The following is a 25947-nucleotide window of genomic DNA, read 5'->3' on the forward strand; positions in this document are numbered from 1 at the left end:
AACTCATCGTATTCAGCATTTGTATCTTATTGACACTAGAAATTATCAAATAGTTTTCAAGCAAAAAAATTTCATTTACATGCAATGGTTTTATTAACAAAAAGTGATTTTTTTAAAGTGCTTTTTTACTTAAATTTAAAAGGACCTAAGTATGGAAAATTCCTCTTTGGTAATTTATTCAGAGTAAAAAGCAACACTGGGTGCATTTAAACATCAGTGCCCACAGTGCGCAGTGCAGTAAACTAAAGAGTCACCAAATGCCATGACTGATTTTGACCTAGTCAGCGGTACTACTGCTGGAGTAAAAATAACAAAAAGCAACTCAGGGATAAATTGTTTATTTGGCTTGTGCTTCCATATCATAGTCCATCACTGAAGTCAGGGCATGAACCCAAGCAGGATAGGAACCTGGAGGCAGGAGCTGATGCAGAGGCCATGGAAGAGGCTGCTAGTGACTTGCTCATGGCTTCCTCAACCTGCCTTTTTTTTTGTTTTGTTTTTTGTTTTTTTTTTTTGTTTTTTTGAGACAGGGTTTCTCTGTATAGCCCTGGCTGTCCTGGAACTCACTTTGTAGACCAGGCTGGCCTCGAACTCAGAAATCTGCCTGCCTCCGCCTCCCAAGTGCTGAGATTAAAGGTGTGCTCCACTACGCCCGGCCTACCTTTTTTTTAAATAGATATTTTCTTCATTTACATTTCAGATGTTATCCCCTTTCCTGGCTCCACCTCTGAAAAACCCTTATAACACCCACTCCCCCTGCTCACCAGCTCACCCACTCCTGCTTCCCTGTCCTGGCATTCCCCTACAATGGGGCATTGAGCCTTCTCAGGACCAAGGGCCTCTCCTCCCATTGATGACCAACTAGGCCATCCTCTGCTACATATGCAGCTAGAGCCATGAGTCCCTCCATGTATACTCTCTGGTTGGTGGTTTAGTCCCTGGAAGCTCTGGGGGTACTGGTTGGTTCATATTGTTATTCCTCCTATGGGGCTTACAAGCTCTTTCAGCTCCTTAGGTCCTTTCTCTAGCTCTTCCATTGGGGACCTTGTGCGCAATCCAATGGTTGGCTGAGAGAACCACCTCTGTATTTGGCAGGCACTGTCAGAGCCTCTCAGGAGACAGCTATATCAGGCTCCTGTCAGCAAGCATTTGTTGGCATCCACAATATTGTCTGGGTTTGGTGGTTGTATGTGGGATGGATCCCCAGGTGGGGCAGTCTCTGGATGGTCATTCCTTTAGTCTCTGCTCCACACTCTGTCTCTGTATCTCCTCCCACGGGTATTTTGTTCCCCCTTCTAAGAAGGACAGAAGTATCCATACTTTGGTCTTCCTTGAGTTTCATGTGTTTTGCAAAATGTATCTTGGTATTCTAAGTTTCTGAGCTAATATCCACTTAGCAGTGAGTGTATATCATGTGTGTTCTTTTGTGATTGGGTTACCTCACTCAGGATATTTTCTAGTTCCATCAATTTGCCTAAGAATTTTATGAATTCATTGTTTTTGATAGCTGAGTAGTATTCCATTATGTAAATGTACCAAATGTATCCATTCCTCTGTTGAGGGACATCTAGGTTCTTTCCAGCTTCTGGCTATTATAAATAAGGCTGCTATGAACATAGTGGAGCATGTATCCTTATTACATGCTGGAGCATCTTCTAGGTATATACCCAGGAGTGGTATAGCTGGGTCCTCCAGTAGTACTATGTCCAGTTTTCTGAGGAACAGCCAAACTGATTTCTAGAGTGGTTCTACCAGCTTGCAATCCCACCAGCAGTGGAGGAGTGTTCCTCTTTCTCCACATCCTCCCCAGCATCTGCTGTCACCTGAATTTTTGATCTTAGCCATTCAGACTGTTGCGAGGTGGAATCTCAGGGTTGTTTTCTAGAACCCAGGACCACCAGCCCATGGATGGCACCACTCACAGTGGGCTGGGACCTCTTACATCAGTCACTAAGAAAATGCTTTCCTGCAGTGTGATCTCCAGAGGTGTTTTCTCCATCGCGGCTCCCTCTTCTCTAAGGACTCTAGCATGTGTGAAGTTAACATAAAGCAGCAGCACAGACTGAAAACACAAAGATCCAGGGCACCCCACCAAATGTCTAAGTTACCCTCCTAACAGCTCCCTTTCAGTGGGTCTCATATGACTATTACGTGTACGTTGTGGGAGGAGCACACATCCATGTGGATTTTTGCAGGACAGCGTTTTTGGAATCTGTTCTTTCCTTCCACCTCCATCTAGTTACGGTAATCAAACCACAGTGGTCAGGCTGGAGGGTCTGATAGCAAACACTTTCATCTGTTGGTCGACCTGGCAGCACAGTACTGTATGCTTTATGATAATATGTGACTAAGGACATTGCTAATGAAAATATTTTAAACAAATGTGCCAAAATATAAATATCTAACAAGGATTGTCCCAAAACACTAAGAAGTTAAAACTTCAGAAGTTGTCAGGTGGTGGTGGCCCATGCCTTTGATCCCAGCACTCAGGAGGCAGAGGCCAGCAGATCTCTCTTCAAGGCCAGCCTTGTCTACAGGACTACACGGAGAAATCCCGTCTCAAAACAAAAAACAAAAACTCCTTCAGAAACCACCTTCAGTATCTGTAGCCTATTCTCTTTAACATAGTCCTCACTCTAAATAGTACTGTACGCCACAAATTCAAGTCGTCTAGAGGGGAAAAGCCCTAAATAGGGTAATAAATGGGACAAGTATTTAAAGGAGTTCTCAAAATGGGTAGAGGCAGTGTCCTTAAATCTACAGTCTCACAAGGGCAGGAAAATTGAGTCCCAGCACTCTTAAGCTTGCGTGACATGTGGCGCACACACTGCCTCAGAGACAGGTGGGCAATTGTAAACTATGCTCCTGCAGACAAAGGACACGATGTGGGCCGCAAGGTCGTCTTCAGGAGAATGAAGATCTGAGAGAAGGGGTGGGATGGCTTCTTGCTGGTTGACCAAGCCAAGAGGTAGCAAAGCGAAAAGCAGTTTATATTCCATCATTTGCAGGTCTGGAGATCAGTTACAGACGTCCAATAAAGCAGTAAAAAGCCCATGCTGAGTACACTGAACGTTTAAAAACAGCCTAGTAAGGAGTCGCGATGTGTCATGCCTGTAATCAAAGCACGTAGGAGGCTGAAGCAGGAGAATTGCCGCAAGTTCAAGGCCAGCGTGGGTTACAGTGTGAGCCACTGTCCCAAATAATTAAACTATCTCAAATAGATTAGATTGAGGAAAAGTCAAGTGGGAAATGTAAGCCAGAGGAACCGGATCTTTCACACTCAGCTGCATCTGGGAAGCCTACCAAGACTACCAACGGCTGCTCAGCAAGAACTGCGTCACCAGAGCGCCTTGCATAGCTCCGCCCCTTCCCCCCTCCCCACCAGGGGCTGCGCGTGCGCGCTTTGGCCCCGCCCCTGCCTCCCGCTACTCCTTTACCTTTGCTTATCGTCCTCCCACCTGCCTGCCAATCATCTTTCTCCCTCAGACCTAGTCGGCCGGAAGAACCGGCTTGTGTCTCCCGAAGCTGCCTTCGGAAACCCGCAGATAGCGGGGTAAGGACACCGCTTTGAAGCGGGGTGGGAGGCCGCTGAGAGCCGACGTCCTGGCTGGGAGCCGCTTGCCGGCCTTGCGCAGGCGTTCTAGGAGGAAGGTCGGTCCGCCTTAGCCAATGAGCATGGTTCGTGCGGCCTGCCGGCTCCAAGTGTCGGGGCGTCCAAGCACGAACCCAGGCCTCTGAGACAGTGGGCCAGACCTGTCAGGAGCTCCCTGCAGAGCGAAAGTTGCCCAGGGACTCCACACTTGCCACACAGGCCTTGGCCTGTGCGTGCTGAGGCGTAGGCGAGGCTGTCAGATGGGAGCTGGGTTTAGGCTGCTGCTGGGAGAGCCTTGAGGCTGGTGGGGCCCTGGGAGGAGCTGCACCCCAAGTTGCGGACCTGTCCATTCACCTCTAGACCTGTAATCAAACTTATGGCTAAGTAGACTCTCAGAGGGGAGTCTGAGGCGTAGATTACTCAAGTGCACTTCACCACTAAAGAGCTTAAGGAGTGTGCTAATTCATTCAAGACATCTGTGGAATGTGTGTGTGCGAATGGGTTTAAGATTGTAGGATAATGGTAAAAGGAAACAGGATCAGGCTGAATTTTATCAGTTTGAGACCACCGATTGGAGATTCCAGATTTAATGTGGAGTTCATATAGTTTTAAAAAGGTGTCAAAGTTTGGTTGGCTGGTTGGTTGGTTAGATTTGTCTACAGATGGCCTACTGAAAAGGAACTGGAGATGCCTGCCATCCCTTGGCTTAGTGTTGATGAAGGAGTTTTAAGCTCAGGGAAATTGCAGTGCTAGAGTGGGTACTCTCTGAAAAACCTGATCCCTCATAATGGAAAGGCCCAGAAGACATGCCCTACACTAACCTATAAGATGAAAATGGTTTGAGGGGGCAACAGCAGGTCCGAAGAGTTTTTGTCGTAATTTTTTCTCTTGTGCCAGATCTTAGGGTTCAGTGGGTGTAATTGGACCTTGGAGTAGCACCAGTGCCTGTATATATTAGGTCAGGCTGGGCCAGAAGTGCCTGAATCCTTCTTGAAACTGTAGAGTTTGTAGTTATGATTTAACTCTCCAGCAAGATACAAAAGGAAAGCTAAAGAATTTGTTATCTAGCCAGGCGATGGTGGAGTGTCATTAATCCCAGCAATGGGAGGCAACAGGAGGCAGAGACAGTTGGATCTCTGTGAGTTCAAGGCCAGCATGGTCTACAGAATGAGGTCCAGGACAGCTAGGGGTGTTACACAGAGAAACTTTGTCTCCAAAAACAAACAAATGGAACTTGTTATCATTGATATGTCTAATACTGTCTCCTGGTTTTGCTCTGGTTGTTTACTTGGTTCCCTACTCTAAGTAGAAAGCCTAAAAGCATTTTTTTTTTTTTAAATCCTGGTCTCTGGGTGAGAGGGTGCATGCTTTTAATCCCAGTACTCCAGAGGCAGAAGCAGGTAGATCTCTCTGAGTTGGATGCCAGCCAAGTCTACAAAGTGATATCCTGTCTCCAAAAACAAACAAACAAACAAACAAACAGAAAGGAAAAGAAAAGAAAGGTAGTTAGGTATGGTTTTATCATTACTTGAGAGAAGAATTTTTTTTTCTAAAGAAAAATTCCAAGATAGTTACAAAGGGAAACCATAACTAAAGTGAAGTTAGTGTGAAGTTAAGTTAATTGAAATAAGTTACTTTCAAATACAGATTGTGCCAAGGGGCCAAAGCTCAGTGTTGAAGACCTCTATTTGATAATTTCTGTGCTTGTCAAAAATAATGGACAGAGGCTGTTAGATCTACAAAGCAAGTTCCAGACCAGCCTGAGCTACGTAGAGAGTTGCAGACCTTGAAGAAAGAAAGGAAGGAATGGAACAGAAAATAATACCACTATTAAGTAGATTCGGGTAGTCATTTATACTGGCTTGTAAACGAATTTTATCCTTCCATATCTACCTTCTGTCCACACAGTAGATCATTTCTTTAGGACAAGGCTCTCCAGGGTGCCCTCCCTGCCCTATAGGTGTAGCCTCAGGAAGTCTCCTGTTACTCTGAAAGTCGGAATCATTGCATTTACTGCTTTGTTTTACAGTTATCTACTTGTGTCTGTGTCCTGCTTCTCTACCCTTTCCTCAAACTAAGTTTAGTGAACACAACAAATGCTCGTTGTTTTACCCTGGACCTAACATGGAAGCACTGGTGAAGTGATAAATTAAGGACTCAGAATGCCTTCTGAGTCTGATGAGAGAGTTAGGAGTGCCTCTTGTCCATCTGTAGCCTACCTGAGGTTTTCTCTAAGTGGAAGGGCAGTGTATTCTGTGGAGTACTGGTAGCCGTCATGAGAATCTGTCTGCAGACAGAACTCCTGCAGCTGACATAGCTGCAATAGACTGTTAGGTCTGGTATCTCTAGCGTTTCCCAGAACCTGCCCCTGTGCTAAAGCAGTGTCTCCAATCTTCTGAGTCTTTGATTCTCTGTGTAACTGACTGCAGCAATTGAAGAGACAGACTGAGTTCTTTCAAGGATTTTACTCAGTTGAAGCTGAGATCTTGATTTACACTGCAGAAGAACTTATTAAGAAAAGGCTTTCATTTAAGCTAAGGGTGCTAACAGAAAAAAAAATCTCTTCCCACAAAGGTAGTAATTATAGAAAGTGTTCATATTACATATCAAATATGAATGACTATAGCCTGGGAAGATATATTCAGTTTTCCCTGAATAATATATTCTAACATAAAAGCAGTTACATGGGCTTTTAGTCACAGAACAAAAGAAAGTCATAAGTAGCTTGTAGCACTCTTCCAGAAGGTTACAGAAGGTTAGGAAGTTGGAAGAAGGACAACACACACACACACACACACATACGGATTGTATCCCCTCCTGAAACTACGCCAAAATAAACTCTTCTTATATTGCAGGGTTTTGTTTTGTTTTTTAATCACAGCAACAGAAAAATAACTAAACCACATCCTCACACGTAAAACGTTTTTAAATATTTTATTAGGTTAATTCTTTAGCATTTCACTTTGAGGATGGTAACATGGTGGTGATACGTTTTTAACCTTTCACTTGTTCAGCTCTTCTGTTCACTTTGTCCATTAGGCAATTAATGGATGCTTGGAAGTTGGCGTGCTTATTCGGAAATGTTTTGCCACTTGAGGCCTTTGAGGAGGTAAGCGCTGTGGTCCACTCTGTTTGTTTAGAGGAGGGTCTGTTGTGTATTGAGCTAATTTCAACTTGCTTTTCAGATCTCAAAACTGTATCATTTTATGGTTTTAGGCAGGAACAAAAAGAAAGAAAGAAAGAAAACTAATAAGAGTAGCCGAACTGTCTAAGGCTCCATTCAAAGCAGGAGAAAACAGTTCCAACAGAATAGTTCTAAATTAAACATGAAGAGGGAAAATAAATCAAGCCTCTCCCAGAATGGTATTAAGTTCCCAATCTGCAGAGCACATACTTTGATGCTTTAGAGTTCAAAGAAAATGACTATAATAATTATGCAAATTCTCCTCCTGGTACGCAGTAGATGTGCAGCACATATAAGTAAGTACAGCTTGGATAGGTGGGAGTTTGAGGGTTTGTAAATCATGTAAACGGGAAGGCTAAGGGAGATCATTGGAGCTTGGCTGAGGGTTCTCCAGAAGAGATGATGAGACAAAGTCTCATATATATATAGCCCAGGCTGGCTTCATATTCATTATGTAGCCATGGCTAGTTTTGAATTCCTGATCCTCCCCTCTCCACCCCACTGGAGTTACAGACTTCTAAGTTTTTATAAGGAGTATTTGAGAGCAAGTTAAAAGGATTGATTAAAGACTCAAAAATGGGTCTTGCCTTGTAGAAACTGTGGAGGATATTAAAAGTATTTGTATAAGAAATACAATTGCCCCACTCCCACCCCACCCTGGCTCTGTACCCAACCTGGGCAGCACAGTAGAGCTGGCCCTGGTGGCTAAGGTGCAAAAGGGGCCCTCCCTTGCCTGATGCAGCATTGGGTGAGCTAGCCAGAGTAGTCATGGAGCGCTCACCTTGGTGGTGTGGCAGCAGGTGAGCTCCGGGACAACCAACTCAGCTACCTCCCAAACCCAGATCCATGGCTTTGAGTTGATCCACCCCAACATCTACCCGATCCATGATCTGCTAGAACATGTGAAAGAGCCTGTCCTGCAGAGCCAAAGCTGCAGGATCTCTAAGACGCAGAGCAAAAATGGGATATTCAAGAAGAATCCTAGTGACGATTCATTATAGATAGTTAACAGAAGCCAGAGGCCTTGAAGCAGACCGATGACTCATTGCAGTGAACATTTGTAAGTAAAGCTATGTTGACGGAAGGGTATTTAGTGTGACCCATTGCAGCTTCCACAATGAGATTTTTTTTTTAATTCTATCTTATTTTCTTTTCTTTGGGGAGCAAGTTGCAAGGGCAGAGGGTAGATGTGAAGGGACGGGAGATGATTGGGGTTGGGATACATGACGTGGGACTCCCAAAGAGTCAGTCAAAAGTTGTTTGTTCTTTAAAGTAATAAGTTTTAAAAAGAAAAAAAAAACAAACAAACAGCAAATAGCATTGTTTGGGAAAAGACAGAGAAGCAGGCTAGTGGGGAGGCTATGCAAGCTGTGTCAGCGATGACAGTCTAGTAGCAGAGAAAGTAGGACTGATGTTAGGAGATAGTATAAAGAGAAGCTGCTAGGCTAACTTGAGGACAGGCGTGAGTGGTGTGACCTCATCTGGGTTTTGTGCTTTGGCAGCAAGGGATGTTATGCCACAGAATCAAAAATAGCAGTGTGAAGGTGGGGATCCCAGTGCCTTTAGAGGTCACATCAGGAAGGTCTCAAGTTTGAGCCACCTAGGGATACGTTAAGGAGAGGAGATGAGTAAGGGCTGAACTATCTTCCTTGCTGTCCATCTGTCTGTCTGAGACAGGTTCTCACTGTGTATTACTGGCTGGGCTCAGACTCCGGTTTTCATACTTACATAGCACTTTACCAACTGAGCAATCCCATTAACTGCCTTATTTATTATTCAAACTCTTTTACTGAACGATCTGTACACTTATTTTATAAAAGGCTCGGATACATGCAAAATAAAACAAAGTATCCTGAAAATATACTGGTGTTTGCCAGACTGTTAAATCTTCTGTAGGCTGGAGAGATGGCTCAGAGGTTAAAAGCTCATACTGCTCTTGCAGAGAATCTGAGTTCAGTTCCCAGCACCCATATCAGGCCACTCATAATTGCTCACATGTGTCCAGTGAACTCTTCTGGTCTCCAGACACCTGTGCATATTTGGCATTCCGTCACACAAATGCACATAAAGAAAATAACAATCAAGAAATCTTCAAGTTAGTTCTATAATCTCTATCATTGTAACAGTATAAAACATGCCTCACAGGTTGCAAAGCATGCCCAGCACTGTAGACACTTCTATGTAGAATAATCAGAATGGAAATGTAAATTACAGTATTCAAAGATAGGCATTGTGGAATTGCTCCCTGAGAATCATAAGTCATTTCCTTTGGACTAAAATACTGTAATATTATTTTCATTGAAAAGATTAAACAGTACTTTAAGAACATTCCAGACAGTTTGAGACACGACTTAAGAATGGGAATGTCGCCAGGGCTATACAGAGAAACCCTGTCTCCAAAAAAAAAAAAAAAAAAAAAAGAATGGGAATGTCTGTCAAGTTGTCTGATTAGAATTCCGTTATCACTCTGGTAATGAGGAAACTGAAGGACAGACATCTTCCTCTTGCTGCTGAAGTTCTCAGGGCATTCCCCACTGCCCTGGAAAAAAGTACACTGATGTAAACTAAGGAAAAGAAAACAGAACTTGATGGAGAAAAGTGTCGTCACTTGTGAACCCAGCTCCTGGAGAGCCATGGAGGGGAGTTCTGCTCCTACGACTACTGCTCATGCTGCAGTGAAGGCTTAGAACCACCATGGGAAAACCTGACAGATTGTAGCAAATCAGTTTCTACCTTGTTCTCTGTTTTCCCCCTGCATGGTACATTTAGGTTGGCTGCACCTCCTACATGGTGATGTATGGTGGATGGATGGATGTCACAGAGAGTAATCCCTGTGTCTCTGATAGGTTCGGCCTGAGGAAGGTCCTCCCTCATTGGCTTCACTACTCTCGAGCTTTATCAGGGGCAGAAGCCATCAACGCCTTGAGGCCTTTCTACTTTGCAGTGCATCCTGATTTCTTTGGACAGCACCCCAGGGAAAGGGTAAACACTTATTTTTTAACTTATTGTCTATATGTCTAGTTGATTTACCTTTGAGGCAATAGAATGCAGAAAGTCCTGTAAGTTTGGATTATTCTCTCATAATGGTTGACACAGAAGCAGTAAGTACTAACTTGAAAAACAATAGTTTCCAATTAGTAAATTTAGTGAACATTTGTAATAAAGCAGTTGAAACCATTGTTTATTCAAAGCTGTCATTATTTATATAAGCAATAAAGTTGCCACATAAGCTGAAGAGTGTAATAATAATGTTTCTGCCGTCGTTTTTGGAGTAAAATAAGGCTTGAGAGGTCCGGTCCCAGTTTCCTTTACCCCCATTCCTGTTCATTTGCTACAGATCATTGTATATATTGACTCCCACGAGACCCTTCCACTATTTCTTCTAGCAAAATTAAAAACATCAAAAGTAACTTTGAAGATTTCAGTTTTATTTTGGGTAGAGTTTGGGTTCCGTTTTTTATTTTGAGCCGGGTGTCATTTTAAGCCTCAGATTACTCTCAAACTCAGACCATTTCCTCCTCCTGCATAGCTTCCCAAAGAGTTTGTGACCACGATCTAGCCCTTCTGTTTTGTTTTGTTTTGTTTTGTTTTGGGGGTGTCTCACTAGGTGACTCAAGCTGACCTCAAATTTGCAGTGAATCCAGTTGGAGTTGGATGTAATCTTGCTGTGACATCTGTCACTCGGCAGGTGATCTGGACGGCTAGGCAGGTGTCCTTTCTATCATGCTCACTCTATGTGCATCCATCTCTCCAAAAGCTTAGTGCTTTATTAAAAAGGATAACGTTCTGTGATCAGATAAACTTTTGGATCATCTGGTATACCCTAGTAGCTGTGCTCCGTACCTGAACCTTCAAATTCTCAAGGTCCAAGTGCTGAGATTTTAGGAGGACGCTGCTACTGCATGAAGCAGGACTTAGTACCACAGTGGCAGGACAGGACCTAACTTGCTTAGAGGGCTTTCTGACCAAGTATGTCATATGATAAATTCTAGAAACAAAATGCAAAATGACTTCTACTTTCAAGACATGTGTGCAGATAGAGGGATTTAAATGATCAAAAGCAGTTGTTATTGTCAGCAAGGCTAGGAGGACAAAGCCAGCCTGGGTTAGTGAGAGCCCTAACCTTATCTCAAAGACAAAACAAAACAAAACAAAACAAAACAGTTGTTATTAATCTAGGCTTAGAAGTATACAGCTTTACAGCACTTTGGAGACTCAGGCATATAGACCTTAAATTCATGTTCAAGGCCTTCCTGAGCTTAATAGAAATACTTAGAAAAATAAAATAAGGCCAGCAAGTTAGCTCAGCCAGGAGGGTCATTTACTGCCAAGGTAGTCAACCTGAGTTCAGTCCCTAGAACCCACATGATGGAAGGAAAAAACAGATTCCAGGAAACTTTTCTCTGACCTCTACACACATGCTATGACATGAATACCACACATCCATGTGTGCGTGTGCACACACACACACACATTTAAAATAAAAGAAGTGGTTACTGTTCCTGCCATTCTTTACCAACAACAATTGACCTAGGAACCCTTGGATGTCTGCATCTCTATCCCCTCTTTTATGCATCTTCTCTTTTAGGGACTGCGTAGTACTCCAGTAATCAAGAAGATGCTGTTGTTATATACATCAAAGAGCACATTATAACCTTTACTAAAAAATAAGCTGGATTTCCTCTTAATCTGGTTATTTGTCTTATAGCTTTGTTTATCACATATATGTAGGAATTTTCTTAGTTCTTCTGTTTTTATAAAAAATGCATCTCAATGGTCTGTCGTGGAAATATTATTAAGACATAATAAATCTAATTCTTAATCGCTAATTTATTGCTTTGCGATAGCAATCATAGCTAGGCTGGTTTTACTCCTACGTGATGAAGGACTCTAACCGCCTGTGACCCCGATGCTCACATGATCTGTGTCTCCCCTTCAGCAGCTGTGCACTGTGCGCTGTGTGCTGTGGAGCTTAGCCTTTCCTTTTACCAAACAATCTGTGAAATCCCAGCATTTCTTTAAGCGTTTATGTTCAGTTATGTGCATGAGTATGCGTCTGTTTGGGTGAGTGAGCACATTGACCATGGAGGGTAGAAAAGGGCATTGCATCCCCTGGAGCTGTAGTGAGAAGCCGTCATGTGTGAGCTGCCACATGAGTATTAGAAACTGAACCCAGCTTCTATGCAAGAGCAGCCAGTACTCTGACCATTAAGCCATCTTTCCAGCTCTCAATTTTTTTTAAAAAACAAAACAAAGCAGTGTCTCACTGTATAGCTTTGTTTTGGGTTGGTTGGTTGTTTTTAGGGTGTTTTGTTTTGTTTTGAAACAGTGGTTTGGAACTCACCAAGATCTGCCTGTTTCTACCTCCAAGTGCTGTGATTAAAGTCTTATACCACCAGGCTAGGTTCCCTCAGCATTTTTAACAGTAAATTATTTAATATCTTCAATATATGTAAAGACCACATAATAGTTTCTTCTTTCTTTACTCACATGTAAATACCCCCCCCCTTTTTTTTCTAGGAAGTCAATGAAAATTCTCTTAAGAGATTAAGTGTCTATTTAGAAAATCTCCAGAAACCAGGCTTCAAATCTCTGAAACCAACTCAGCTTACATTTTATATAAGAGAAAAAACAGCCCAGAATTCCTCTGAAGGCCAGGAGCCTATCAGTACTACCGGTACGTTGTTTATTTCTGTTGTGTCCCTGACTGCTTCATGTGAAATGTGTTCATTAGTTATGACATTGCCAGAATACCTTGGGATTTGAGCCTTGATTATTGATAACTATCATAATTGGTTTTCTAGAATTAGATTCTGTTCCTAGCTGGATGTGTTTAAGCAAGTCATTTTTGTGTGTTTAAACAATTGTTTCCCAAAGTATTCCAGCCAAGTGTTGGTTGGGGTGCAAGCCTGTAGGGAGCACTAGGGAGACAGAGAAGGAACATCTCTTTGAGTTTGAGGCCAGCCTCATCTACTAAGTAAGTTCCAATCCATCCATGATGGTGTTTAGCCCAAAGAGAAGCCAGGTGAAGGAGGAGCAAGAGCGCCTCAGTCAGTCAGCAGGGTGGGTCTGAGCGGATGCACACTGTGCAGATAACCTGGGAACTAGATGCCTGAGAATAGCCACTTTAGCAATTTTCATTATCAGTTTGGCATTACTAAGAGACTGATGTTTCTATTGTCAATTTCATACATAGATGATATATTGTGGTCATTGGAAACCCCTAATACTCCTTCCTACCCCTCCCATTTCCAGACAACCTTTTTCCCGACAAGCACTCTCAGCTTTCATATCTTCTCTTTATTGCTTTGTTAGGGCATATTTTTGTTGTTTATTTTCATGACAATACATTGCATTCTTAAAGACCTAAGTCATTTTTCCAGTTCTGGGTTCTTTTGGTGGTCCAAGTGAAAATGAACTTTATTATCAGAGTAAGCATTAAAACAAGATAGGATTCAATAAAAAATTCTCTGAATTAAGGCTTAAACAAATAGCTGTAGCCAGCCTTGACTGAGCAAGGTCCAGAAGTCCTCCACTGCCAGCTAATGGTTAACTGAAAACTATTCATTAGCAAGAACGGATGAAGGCAGAAATTAAGTTAAAAATGAAAGGAAACATGATTTTTTAAAAGATAGTATTTTTATCTACCAGAGGAAATCAGAATATCTCCCTTACAAAATGGACTATAACTCAGATAACAATAAAAGAGCAAGCCAAAGTGATCAGGTGCTGCTCTGTCTGCTGGTGACCCCTCACATCGCTCTTATCTGCACATGGTAAGAGCACTTCTGTAGGCCAGGCGTGGTGGAGGCGGCAGCAGAAGGATCTGGTGAGTTTAAGGCCAGCCTGGGCTACAGAGTGAGCTACAGATCAGAGCTACATAGAGGAAAAACTTTCTTCATGCTCTGATGTGGCTATGTAAATTCAGACTTTCTTTTTAATTCTGGGGATTGAACAGTGGGTCTCACATTAATTAGCCAGTGCTTTACACATGAGTGGCCCCACAGAAACATCTACAGCATGGCTTGTAATAATCTCACCCCAAACAGCAAAACTGCTATTTCTCAAAAGGAATCTTAAGGAACTAAAGGCCTGTCTTATTGGGTAGCAGTCTATGTGATAGAGTCAATAATCAATGAGTTGATAAACTAATATGGAAAGTACAGCTTATTCCTTGACTTAGTTTAAATTTTTTATTAGTTTTAATCTTTTATGTTTTTTGTTTTTCAAGACAAGGTTTCTGTGTGTAACAGCCTTGGCTCTCCTGGAATTCACTTTTAGACCAGGCTAGCCTCAAATTTAAGAAATCCACCTGCCTCTCCCTCCTGAGTGCTGAGATTAAAGGAATGTGCCACTATGCTCAGCTAGATGTAACCATTTTTCAGTTGAGTATTTTGCCTGCTTATATATATATCATAGGCATGCTTGGCACCCAAGGTCAGAAGGACATCAGATCCCCTGAGACTGAAACTGCAGATTGTTGTAAGCCACCATGTGGGTGCTGGAATCAAATCCAGATTCTCTGGAAGAGCAAGCGCATAGCTCTTACCCCAACTCTGCTTTTTAAAGCCAGAGCTTATGTAGACTAAGATGACTCTGTACAGAGAGTCCCCCAGTTTCTGCCTCCTGGGGGCTGGCTGTGTTCCTGTTAAGCTATTAAATTAGCTATTTTAAGTCTGAGCTCCTTCCTGAATTTCAAGGGGAAAAAGCTTGAATTTTTCTTTTCTCCTGCCAATAGTCCTCAGAATGATCCCATTAAGAAAAATGTCTTACTACTTTCAAGCCCCTCACTACTGGAAATGATAAATGAGTCGTGTTGTGAAATTGACTAGCAGGTAGCTGCTGAAAAGAATAGGCTCATTTCTACATACAGATGCTGACGGTGTTGATGCTTCCGAATGAGAGTGAAACCACAGCTCAAGCTTTGTTTTGTGTCAGACAGGGCTGGCTCCCTAAAACAGGGCTTGAGAAAATAGCACTGAACAACGGAGACAGTGGGGTTTTTATAGCCCCCAAACTACAAGGCTAGGGCTTTCTAAGAGGTGGAGGATTTCTGGTTATGTAGGGAATTGACTGAACATCTAAAATTATTCGACAGAACAACTTATCAGGGTGAAGGTCAGGGCGTAGTCAGTGTATGGGGTGTGGAACAAATCAGATTTGGAAAAATATATCAAGACATAGTAAAACTTAAGTTTTATAGAAAACAAGAATGAACGTATTTTAACCCTGTAACAAGAAGTCAGGCTAGTCCACCAAGTTAGGTGGCAAAAGGTTCAAAATAATACATCCATAGTGATACCCTCATTACTAAAAGGAACCACTTAAAATGAGTGAGTGCATGTTTATAAATATACGTGTACAAACATGATAACATTAGCATGTATGTCATAATACAGTTCAAAGAAGAATATAGAAAAGATTTAGACCAGCACTATCTAAGAGGGACAGCTTGTACTAGGGAGCTTGTAAGTATTCCACAGATGAACCCTCAGGTATAGCAAGTACTAGCCTTGTGACTCTGAGTACTTGAAAGGTTGCTCATGTGATCAAGGAATAGATTTTAAGCTTTATTTAAATGTTTCTTATGGTGGTGGTGATGATGGGTTTAAGAGGTGGTTATCGTGTTGAGAAAAAACATCTTAGCCCGAACTGGCCTCAAACTCACCATATAGCGGAGAATAACCTTGAAATCCCATTTATCTTTCTCCCCCTCGCACGAGAGCTGGAGCTACAGGCCTACACCACCATACTCAGCTTAGTTTTAATAAATTAATTTAATTGTGAATATCCACATTGTGTGCTTAGCTACATGATTAATACATGTTGTTGGAAGACTATGTACCAACAGTTAACAGTGATTATATCTAGTAAAGTATGTGAGTGTATGCCTGTTAACAGATTTTTACTCATGTGTATGTGTGTGAAACTTTACAATGAAAGTGTGCTTATAAAGTTTTTGCAGCCCAAAATGGTAGCAAAGTTTAATCCCATCACTCTGAAGGCAGAGGCCAGCAGATACATGTGAATTTGAGGCCAACCACGGTGACATAGTGAGAACTTATCTAAATTATAACTAATAATACTTAACAGAATTTAATTTTTTGTCAAGGCTATGAATCAAACCTAAGGCTTCGTGCATTCTAGGCAAGAACCCTGCCAGTGCACTATATCTCCTACTCTCTGTGTAGTTCTCAAGCTTCCTTTAAATGTTGAGTGTTGGGCCTGGACTGAGGTTCAGTGGTTAGAACACTAGCTGTTCTTCCAGAGGACCTGGGTTCAATTCCAAGAACCCATATGGCAATTCACAACGCTATGCAACTCCAGTTCCAAGGGGATCTTACACCCTCTTCTGGCCTCTCTGGACACCTGGCATATATGTGGTACACACACACACACACACACACACACACACACAATATCTAAAACATTTTTTAAAGATGAGCTGTGCACACCAACACTAGGTAGATAGCCTGGGCCTCCCCTAGCATGCCCTGCCAATGCAGGTGTCCCCGGTTCCCTGCTCTCTGCTAGAATCTTTGTGATGAATGTGGGGACACCCCCCCTTTTAGTGACAAGATTCATCACAGGCAGAACTGAAAATAGTCTCCATCCCCTTCTTAGCTGGGATGGCACCTACTTCCTGGTGCCAAACTAGAAAGAAATCCATGAAAATGAAAATCCTGCTGTAGAATTTAAAGGAGGAAGTGATTTTTCATTTGATGATTTACAATGGGGAGATTTTAATGGATAATGAAATGTTTTTAAAGATTCTAATTTTATAATTGTTTCATGAAAAACGATTCTAAGCTAAAACAAGTAATCATCTGTATTAATTGTCTGGGGGAATTATATTCTCTAGGATTCCGAGCAGTCAGATTTACTTTGCACAGCAGCGATCTGCTAAGCACAGTATTGTATATTCTCAACTCCTGCAGTTTGCCTGTTGAACACGTCCAAAGCTTGAACACTAATGTGCATTCCCAGCCTCTCAAGGAAGCTACAGGGATGCCTGACAGACCCATCAAATGGCATAGGTCCTATTATTCCTTTACTGGGTTCAAGGACCCTGATGAAGACCTCACACACGTCTCAAGAGTGGAAACAACCCTAACGTAAGTAAAAAGGTTTATTTAAATGGCCTCGTGTAGTTTCTGTTTAAATGTAGTTCTGGTTTTGCAGGAAAAGAAGTTTTAGTAATATATTTGAGGAAATATATTTCATTGTTTCTTAAAGTTGAAGAAACACTTCCACTTTTTTTTTTTATTATTTAATGCCAGGTAAGTGCAAAAGATTTAAGTTTTTAAAATCAGCTCTTTACACGATGTACATTTGTAGTCTATGTGGAGAGTTCAGTTTAATAAGTTTAATTAAGTTTAATAATCCATACTTACAGAAGTACACGCCAGGTACATGGCCGCAACCCCAGCCTTTGGAAAATAGTTAGGAATTAGTTACAAGGATGAACAGATAAGGCAGGACAGCCTGAGATACATAATGAATCCCTGTCTCAAAATAAACAGATACCTTAATAAAATATCATCTTGAATAGGTAATTGAAAAAGAATATTTTTAAATCTTAAAAATTAGATATGAGTAGGGTGTGTAGTATTTTATTTCACTCTCAACATTTGGGATACAGAGGCAGGAGGATCTCTGTTACTTTGAGCGCAGCTTGGTTTGAGGCCATAACTGAGTTCCCAGGGCAGCCAGGGCTACATAGTGAGATCCTGCCTCAAACAAAACAAAACAAAAAACAGCAACAAAAAAATAGATATGAAATATTTGGCATACTTTGTTTAGTAAACAGCTGTTAATGTTTTGATAACTTTATGGTTTTGAACTTATTTTTTGATTAGGACAGATTTTCATAGTATTATGTTAAGTATAGAAAGCTGCTTGTAAAACACTATGCCCAATATGAGCCCATTTTTATGGAATATATTTTGTAAAGTAAAAGGACAGATGCTTTATCAAAATATTAGCATTATATATTTCAATATATCAGTTTGGTAATTTTGCATAATCCTACAATTTTTTTGTTTTATTTGTTTGTTTTCTGAGGCAGGCTAACAGCTTGTATAGCCCTGGCTGGCCTGGAATTCCCTATATAGATCAGCCTGGCTTTGAACTCACAAAGGCCTGTCTTTCTATCTTCTAGGATTCAAGGCCCAACCAACCATGCCCAGTCAAGACTAATGCTTTTTTTTTTTCTTTTCAATTTTTTAAGAGTAGTCTCCTTAAAGCCAGTTTCATTCTATTTCAGCAATTATATCCAAAGAAGCCAGTGACTGCCCATATCTTAGAACATGATTAACTTAGAACATTATCCTTTGCTGTCCACTGCCACTAAACCTCCCATGTATTATCTGCTCTAACACAGGACCCCTTGTCATCTGGCCACATTCCCCCAAGGTGAAGAGGAAGCTAACAGAAGGGGAGACAAGTGTGTGGCTGTGGTACCAGTGTATGTGGGCAGGAGCCTAGCTGTGATCCCTGTGTATATTCATGACTCGTAGACACATCACCTCTTATATACATTCCATCGCCTAGATTTCCTTCTGCAAACATGCTAGAGGGAGATGGAGATGTGGGAGATGATTAGTGATGGGGCAGAAGTGAGGGCAGATGCAAGGCGGCCATGTGGTCACATTCAGGTGCTAGCTTAGCAATGCAGAGGGAAAGGTAGACATAGACACCTTGAGAAGATGCTGCAGCCTGCATGCAGACAGTCTGCAGACACCTTGAGAGGATGCTGTTAGCTTTCCTTGACCTCTGTAAACGTGGACATGGTACTGGGAACGTTTGACCTAAACGAGATAGAAAAAGTGAGACTGCTTAAGTCAAGATAAAAAGACAAAAAACAAAAACAAAAATGAAGATGTTGGATCTTGCTCAACCTAAGGATTTACGGGTAAAGTATTAAAGAGTTTCAGACAAGCATTACGTCTGTGGCTCCGTGGAGTATTTTGTAGAGGACAGTTCTGGTCTCAGCTGCGTGAGCATCCATTATTTAAAGATTGTCCCAAGGACCCAGAACTAAGTGCTAGCTATCTGGCAAAATAATAAAAACAGACTGAAATCAGAAAAAGATAATTCAGCAATATTCTTCAGGGTTTTGTGTATAAGCTGATTTTTTAATAATTCTTCATTTAAATATTCAATAAGACCCCATCTTTAATATGATAGACTTTATTATATTACATTGTCCTAGATAGTGAGTTCCCAAAAATAAGGCATGTGTCTGTCAGCACTGAGTGCTAACCTGCATGTGTTCACAGAAAGTACTCAATACTTTAAATGACCTGAAGTTAAAACTTGAAATAAATATGAAGGTGCGAGGTGTAGCTCAGTGCAAGAGCTCTAGGAAAACAAAGCAAGCATTGGTTGGAGTAAACCTGTGGGGGGCCAGGGCAGGTGACGGGTGGGATTCCCAGTGCAGGTGCAGTTGCTCACCTTAGAGCCCCCCTGTTAGCTTCATTAGCATGTACTTCCGAGTTTGCCTTTGTCTTATGAGCCACCCTGCTGTGAATCCCCACTCTCCTCAGAGCCTGCTTTGTTTTCCATTCAGACTCCTGTACCCCTAAGGAGAACAGCTTTATAAACTACTGTTTCAGGAAATAACATCAGGGAAAATTGATCACTATTAATCAGTTTAGTTATCAGTAGCTATTTGTCATGTTGTGATGGTGAATTTGCCATTAGCTAAATAGAATCTTTCCCACCTTCATAGATGAAATTAATAATGACTTAGCATTGTGATAGCTGCTTAGCATTACACGGGGCTCTTTAGATGATTGAACGCTGATCTCTCAGGGACTTACATGAACCCAGTAGAAGGCCTCATAGAATTTGAGTTTAGCTTTAAGCAAGTGTAATTTTATGGCAGAAGGTCCAGGCCACTCCCGAGAGAGGGCAGTACTGTAAGAGAAAGAGTCCTAAAAGTGGACCGCAGTATAGACTGGGCCTCAGAGTCGACAGTAAGTCTGTGATCCCTGCACTTTTGTTTTGGTTTTGACACGGTCTCACTAATTATCAGTGGCTAGGCTAAAACTCATTGTGTAGTCCAGGCCAGCCTTGAACTTCCAGAGATCCAGCTGCCTTTACCTGCAGAGTATTGAAATTAAAAATGCGTGCCAATCCCAAAACTCACTATGTAGACCAAGCTGGCCTTGAACTCACAGAGATCTGCCTGTTTCTGTATCCCATGTACTGGAATTAAAGATGTGCACCACTATGCTCAGCTTTGAACTCAGAATTCTTAAAAGGGGATATGAGCAGGATTAATTGATATGCCAAGTAGTGAATCAAACAATACTGAGCACATTTCCCTAGCAGTAAGGCCTCACTTCCCCCATCCTGCTTTGCAGAGCCCTCATGGTCTCCCCTCTTCTCTTTTATCACACCCTAGGCCTCCCCTCTGCAGAACCACCTGAGCTGTATGTTCTGGATCTTCTGTAGGTGAATTTGCGTGGTCAGCACACACTCCCTTCTTACCCACACACCACAGGTTTAGGTTCAGGTCCACATTACCCGTTGTATAGAGCCGTCCAGCCGAAATTCATTTATGAGTCCTCGCTATTTTTTTATGTATTTATTTATTATATATAAGTACACTGTAGCTGTCCTCAGACACTCCAGAAGAGGGCGTCAGATCTCCTTACGGATGGTTGTGAGCCACCATGTGGTTGCTGGGATTTGAACTCAGGACCTTTAGAAGAGCAGTCAGGTGCTCTTACTACTGAGCCATCTCACCAGCCCCTTGCTATCTTTTTGTGACACTTTGTTCTCCTTTTAGTAAGTCTTCTTTTACATGAAGACTTTGTCACCCCTATATTCCCAGCACGCCAACATATTGGATATCTGGGATAAGTATTTATTTGATAAATATATAATGATTTCATTGTTTGGCAAGTTTTAAACTGAATGCATCTTAATGCTTTAGCTCACATCCAAAATGATTCATGGAAGCACCTTCCAATGTCAGAGCTGGCATTGTTAGGCACATTTAAGCGCTCTGTCCCATGCTTCTTCAGGTATCCCCTGTGAGGAGCTGTGTGAGTGCTCTGTTCACTCTTTAAGCTTTTTCAGCTGCTGGGGCTTTCTCTTGCACAGGCATGCTTGGGTCCTGCCCACTCTGCTCTGAGATGCTTCCCTTGGCTCAGCCACCTTCTCAGTCTGTGAACACACAAACACACATAGAGGGAGGGAGGGGGGAGAGAGAGAGAGAGAGAGAGAGAGAGAGAGAGAGAGAGAGAGAGAGAGAGAGAGAGAGAATATGAATATCAGTATACTACCTTTTCAGCTCCCCTCCCCAGGAGTCCATCCAAGTATCTTCTTTCTCTAGACTTCCAAAGACTGCAGGCAATAAAAAGTGTGCCTGTGTCTGGCTGTTCTTAGCACAGCAAGTGACATCATCAAGGAAGGGCTTTGGATGCCTTCAGTACATCTTCTGACAGCTACCCCTTTCTAATCCTTAAAACAATCTTTAACATTTATTTCTCCTTGTGTTATTGAAGAAAATATTGTAAGAAATGAGAATAAGAACATCTTTTCTACTGAGCCTATTTTATTGAGTTTGATGAAGATGAGTCAGTACCTCAGCTGGGTACTGGACTGGGGAAAACCAAGTGGATCCCAGGGTGGTAAACGGCACACCTGGGTGTGCTCTGGGAACTCGGTGGCTAAGAAACTAGAATGATAAGGTTTGCCCAGGAGAAGGCTGGGCAAAGAGGAAGGAGTTGTCTTTGAGAGTATAGGGTATTGCAACCCAGTATTAAAATTAAAGGCAGAATGAGGTTCTGCCAGGTTAGAATCCACAAGTTGTCTTGAAACTCCTTCCTTAGGCCACATTCCCTCTCTTTTACAGCTGTGCACACGCCCATATTTGCTCAGGTGCTGCATGGCTCTCAGTCGTGCCCTCACCTGTTGAGTGACTGTGCAGAGTAAAGAGCTAATGCAGCCGGCAAGGTTTACAACTGCTTACTGTTCACAACAGTAAACATAGGTAAAGGCTTAAAAGAATCTTCACATTCTTCATAGTTGTTTCATCTCTAAAGCCTAGTGATAAATTTGGTCTGATTAAAATTTAATTTTTTGCAATACTTAAAGAAGTTGCCATAACAGTAACGTGATTCAACAAGAGTAGGCAGCCTCTTGAAGTAGGATTGCTAGAAGTAAAGTTCTGAGCCAGGCAATGGTGGCACGCACCTTTAATCAGCACTTGAGAGGAAGAGGCAGGCAGATCTCTGAGTTCAAGGATAGCCTGGTCTACAGAACAAATTCTAGGACAGCCAGGGCTCTGTTGCATAGAGAAATCCTGTGTCCAAAAAAAAAAAAGAAAAAAAAAAAAGAAAATTCAGCGTAACAGGGGCCTGCTTTAAGGTGTGTGTGGGATGCTGGTTGCTTTGGTTTGCTTTGGTTTGCAGTCCTGGGGAGAGAGCTCAGGCCTCACTTGTTGTAGGCATGTGTTCTGCCTCTGATCCCTATCTGCGGCCATGTGTGTGTGGTACTGGTGGACAGGTAAAGTCTGTCTTCTGTTTTGGGTCTAGGTCCTGGTTAGGTAGCAATGGGAAAGGTGCCGTGAAGAAGCTGAGGAACAGTCTGCCACTTCGGAAGGAGCTGGATCGCCTGAAGAATGAGCTGTCTGAGCTTCTGCAGCTTTCAGACATCAGGTACTAAAGAAAATGCCCTATCTGTCCCAGACACTGGCTTATTCCTATGAAGAGACACCATGACCAAGGCAGTTTACTTGAAAGAAAAGCATCTAACTGGGACCTGTTTCAGAGGGTGAGTCAAGAGACAGATAGGTATGTCATTAAAACGATAGCTGAGAGCATAGATGTTGAGACAACAACCATGAGGGAGAGAGATCTTGGGCTTTTTAAACCCGTAAGCCCATCCCCAGTGGCACACTTTCTCCAACAAGGCCACATCCCCTAATCCTTCTCAAATAGTTCCACCAATTAGTGAACAACCATTTAAACACATGAGCGTATGGAGGCCAGTCTCATTCAGACCTCCACACTTGGGTACACATTCAAATATGCAGGAATGAATGTAGCTCAGGTACATGTTCAAAGTCTATGCGCTAGCATCATGCTCTACTCCAAACTCCATCCTCTTATTTTAAAATATAAACAACATATTTTTTTAAGTCTTTGCAGTACATTGACATGGCAACAATGCTTTTACTCCTGTGTCTTAGTCACTGTTCTATTGCTACGAAGAGACACCATGACCAAGGCAACTCTTACAAAAGAAAGCATTTAACTGGGGGCTTGCTTACAGTTTCAGAGGTTTAGTTCATTATTATCATGGAAGGAAGCATGGCAGCATGCAGGAAAACTCTCAAACAGTAGCTGATAGTTCTGCACCATGATTGGCAGGTAGAAAGAGACACTGAGCCTGGCATGGGCTTGAAACTCAAAGCTATGCCCAGTGCCCCACTTCTTCCAACAAGGCCACACCTAATCCTTTCAAATAGTGCCAGTCCCTGGTGGATAGAGCATTCAAATCTGTGAACCTGTGGGGCCAGTCTTATTCAAATCACAACACCTGATAATTCATGTTCCTTTTTTTTTTTTTTTAAATCCAGTATTTCTTGGGGCTGGCAAGATGGCTCAGTGGCTGAAGGCACCTGTCACCAAGCATGATGACCTGAATTCCACCTCCCAGATCCCACATAAAGGGGGAAGGAAAGACTTGATTCCACACAGTTGTCCTCTGGCCTCTGTAAACACAGACATGTGCACACATATACACCTCATGCACACACAGTAATAAATCTTAAAAGTTTACAAATCACCTAATACCAAGTATAGTATAGTAGCACACATCTGTAATACCCAGGAACCTTGCCTCAGGGTCAGGTAGCTACATAAAGAGATCATGGAGGTTTAAGGAGGGTGTGGGTAGTGCTGGAGAGATGGTTTAGTGGGTAAAAGTGTTTACTATGCAAGCTTAACAACTTGAGTTCTGTCCTTAGATCCTACTGTGGAAGGAGAGAACCAACTCTGTTAGTGTCCTCTGACACTGCAGTGGTATAAGCCCCACCACCACCACCACCACCACACACACACAGCAATAAGAATAATATGAATGATTTTTTTTAAAAAATGTAAGAGATAATGACCATCTTGGAACTGTAAAATCAGTTAAAGCATGATGTGTGTCTGCTTCAGGAAGCAGCTGTTGACCTTCTCAAGAAGTAGGCAGTTGGGGTGAGACCTGTTCATCCTCCAAGGCACTGCTGTTAATGTAGTTGTGTCTGTTGGCTTAGGTGGCAGAGAGGCTGGGGAGTTGCCCATCGCTGCAGCCAGCTGCACAGTCTCAGCCGCCTAGCACAGCAGAATCCGGGGCCACTTCAGAATGTGAAAGGTAACCGTTGTTCTCTCTCTTTCACATATGTATGCTCTGTAACATTGTAGTGGCTAACTGACTTTATCAGAGTTAAATTCTTAAAAGGGGTAGCACTCACACACCTTCAATCCCAGCATTCAGGAGGCAGAGAGAGGCAGGCAGATCTCTGAGTTCATGAACAACCAGGGCTACACAGAAAAACCCTGTCTTGAAAAAAAAAATTTTTAATGTTTAAATCTGTTCCTTTAAGATTGATTGATTGGTTGATTGTATATGTGTATACTGTCACAGTCTTCAGACACACCAGAAGAGGGCATCATATCCCGTTGTGAGCCACCATGTGGTTGCTGGGAATTGAACTCAGGACCTCTGGAAAAGCAGTCAATGCTTTTAACCACTGAGCCACCTCTCCAGCTCAAATCTGTTCCTTTAAAGAAGCAGAAATATAATAGAAGCCTCTAGGATCTACTGGATTTAGTCCTGAGTGTTTACACTAAGTTTAAGTAATTATTTGCACAGTGTTATAAGGTCGAATACTCTAGGCTATAACCAAGGGTTTGTGTTTTATCATCAGGATGCACGGTTGTATTCACAGACCGCTCCGGTATGAGTGCACTGGGCCATGTGATGCTGGGAACCATGGATGTCCACCACCACTGGACAAGGGTGAGGAAGAGCCAAAAGCAAGCAGACCTTTGTGACTTGCCTCTGTGTACTTTCATGCCAAACAGCACTGTTATGTCAGCAGACTGCAGCATTTGAAAGCATAGCTCCAGTTTTCCAGTCTAGTAATATCATGTAACTAGTACTTGAAGGTGAAGAAAGCTTTCTTTTCTAGTAATATCATGTAACTAGTACTTGAAGGTGAAGAAAGCTTTCTTTTCCACTTTTTAACTCATATATATGTCTACACGTGTGCACACGGCAGTCAGAGGACAGGCTGAAGTAGTTGTTCTCTTCCCTGCCCTGGGCCCCTGGGATTGGGCTCAGATCCTCACACTTGAGTCTGTGCTCGGGCCCTCAAATAAAGCTGATGTGAACATTTTTTTTATTGTTAAATTTTATATTTAGATTTATTTTATGTGTATGTATGTCTATACACCATAAATGTGCCTCGTTCATGAGGAGGACAGAATAAGGTGTGGGATCGATCCTGTGACGCTGGCGTTACAGTTGTGAACCACTATGTGTGCTGGGAATCGAACCCACCTCCTCTGCAAGAACAAGTGCCGCCTCTCCAGTCCCTGATGTGAACATTTTTGTTTAGTTTGGTTTTTTTTTGTTGTTTTTTGTTGTTCTGTTTTGTTTAGAAAGAGTCTCATTATATAGCCCTGGCTGGACTAGAACTATATAAATTAAACTCAACTGAAATTTGTGGCAATCCTCCTGCCTCAGCCTCCAGTGTCCTGGAATTACAGGTATGAGCCACTATGCCTGCTTTATACAAACACGGGAAATACAGTTTTCATCTCATAGATAAATTCCTGGAGTAATATTGTTGGACCATATCATTTGATCATTTCAAAGATAGTCATGTTTTCAATTTTGATGAAAAAAATTTTTTTGCTTTGTAAGGATATTTATTTATTCATTTTTACTAGATATTTCTTCATTTACATTTCAAATGCTACCCCCTTTCCTAGTTTCCTCTCTGAAAATCCCCTATACCCTCCACCCTCCCCCTCCTCCCCAACCCACCCACTCCCGCTTCCTGGCCCTGGCATTCCCCTATACTGGGGCATATAATCTTCGCAAGACCAAGGGCCTTAATTATGACACCCTAATAGGTGTATGATGATGTCACGAGTGA

At 42.2% G+C, this 25947-nt stretch overlaps 1 protein-coding gene across 7 annotated transcripts in view; it reads left to right on the forward strand.

Annotated features, from left to right (window-relative positions):
• Positions 1-3377: 3377 nt before the first annotated feature.
• Positions 3378-25947, forward strand: part of Tcaim (T cell activation inhibitor, mitochondrial) — a 33412-nt gene continuing 10842 nt past the window's right edge. Inside the window, exons 1-8 of one of the 7 annotated variants that reach the window (XM_006512173.4) lie at positions 3378-3553; positions 6632-6701; positions 9546-9758; positions 12297-12453; positions 16639-16891; positions 22328-22450; positions 24058-24155; positions 24712-24803. In XM_006512173.4, coding sequence (XP_006512236.1) covers positions 6639-6701; positions 9546-9758; positions 12297-12453; positions 16639-16891; positions 22328-22450; positions 24058-24155; positions 24712-24803 — 999 coding nt within the window. In that variant the 5' untranslated portion in view covers positions 3378-3553; positions 6632-6638. Of the gene's footprint in view, positions 3652-6631; positions 6702-9545; positions 9759-12296; positions 12454-13349; positions 13606-16638; positions 16892-22327; positions 22451-24057; positions 24156-24711; positions 24804-25947 lie in introns of those variants that run through there. The other 6 variants (XM_006512172.4, XM_006512174.4, NM_001013405.2 and 3 more) reach the window with 6 other exon arrangements.

The sequence above is a fragment of the Mus musculus genome, chromosome 9 (assembly GCF_000001635.26).
Source record: "Mus musculus strain C57BL/6J chromosome 9, GRCm38.p6 C57BL/6J".
Lineage (NCBI taxonomy): Eukaryota > Metazoa > Chordata > Mammalia > Rodentia > Muridae > Mus > Mus musculus.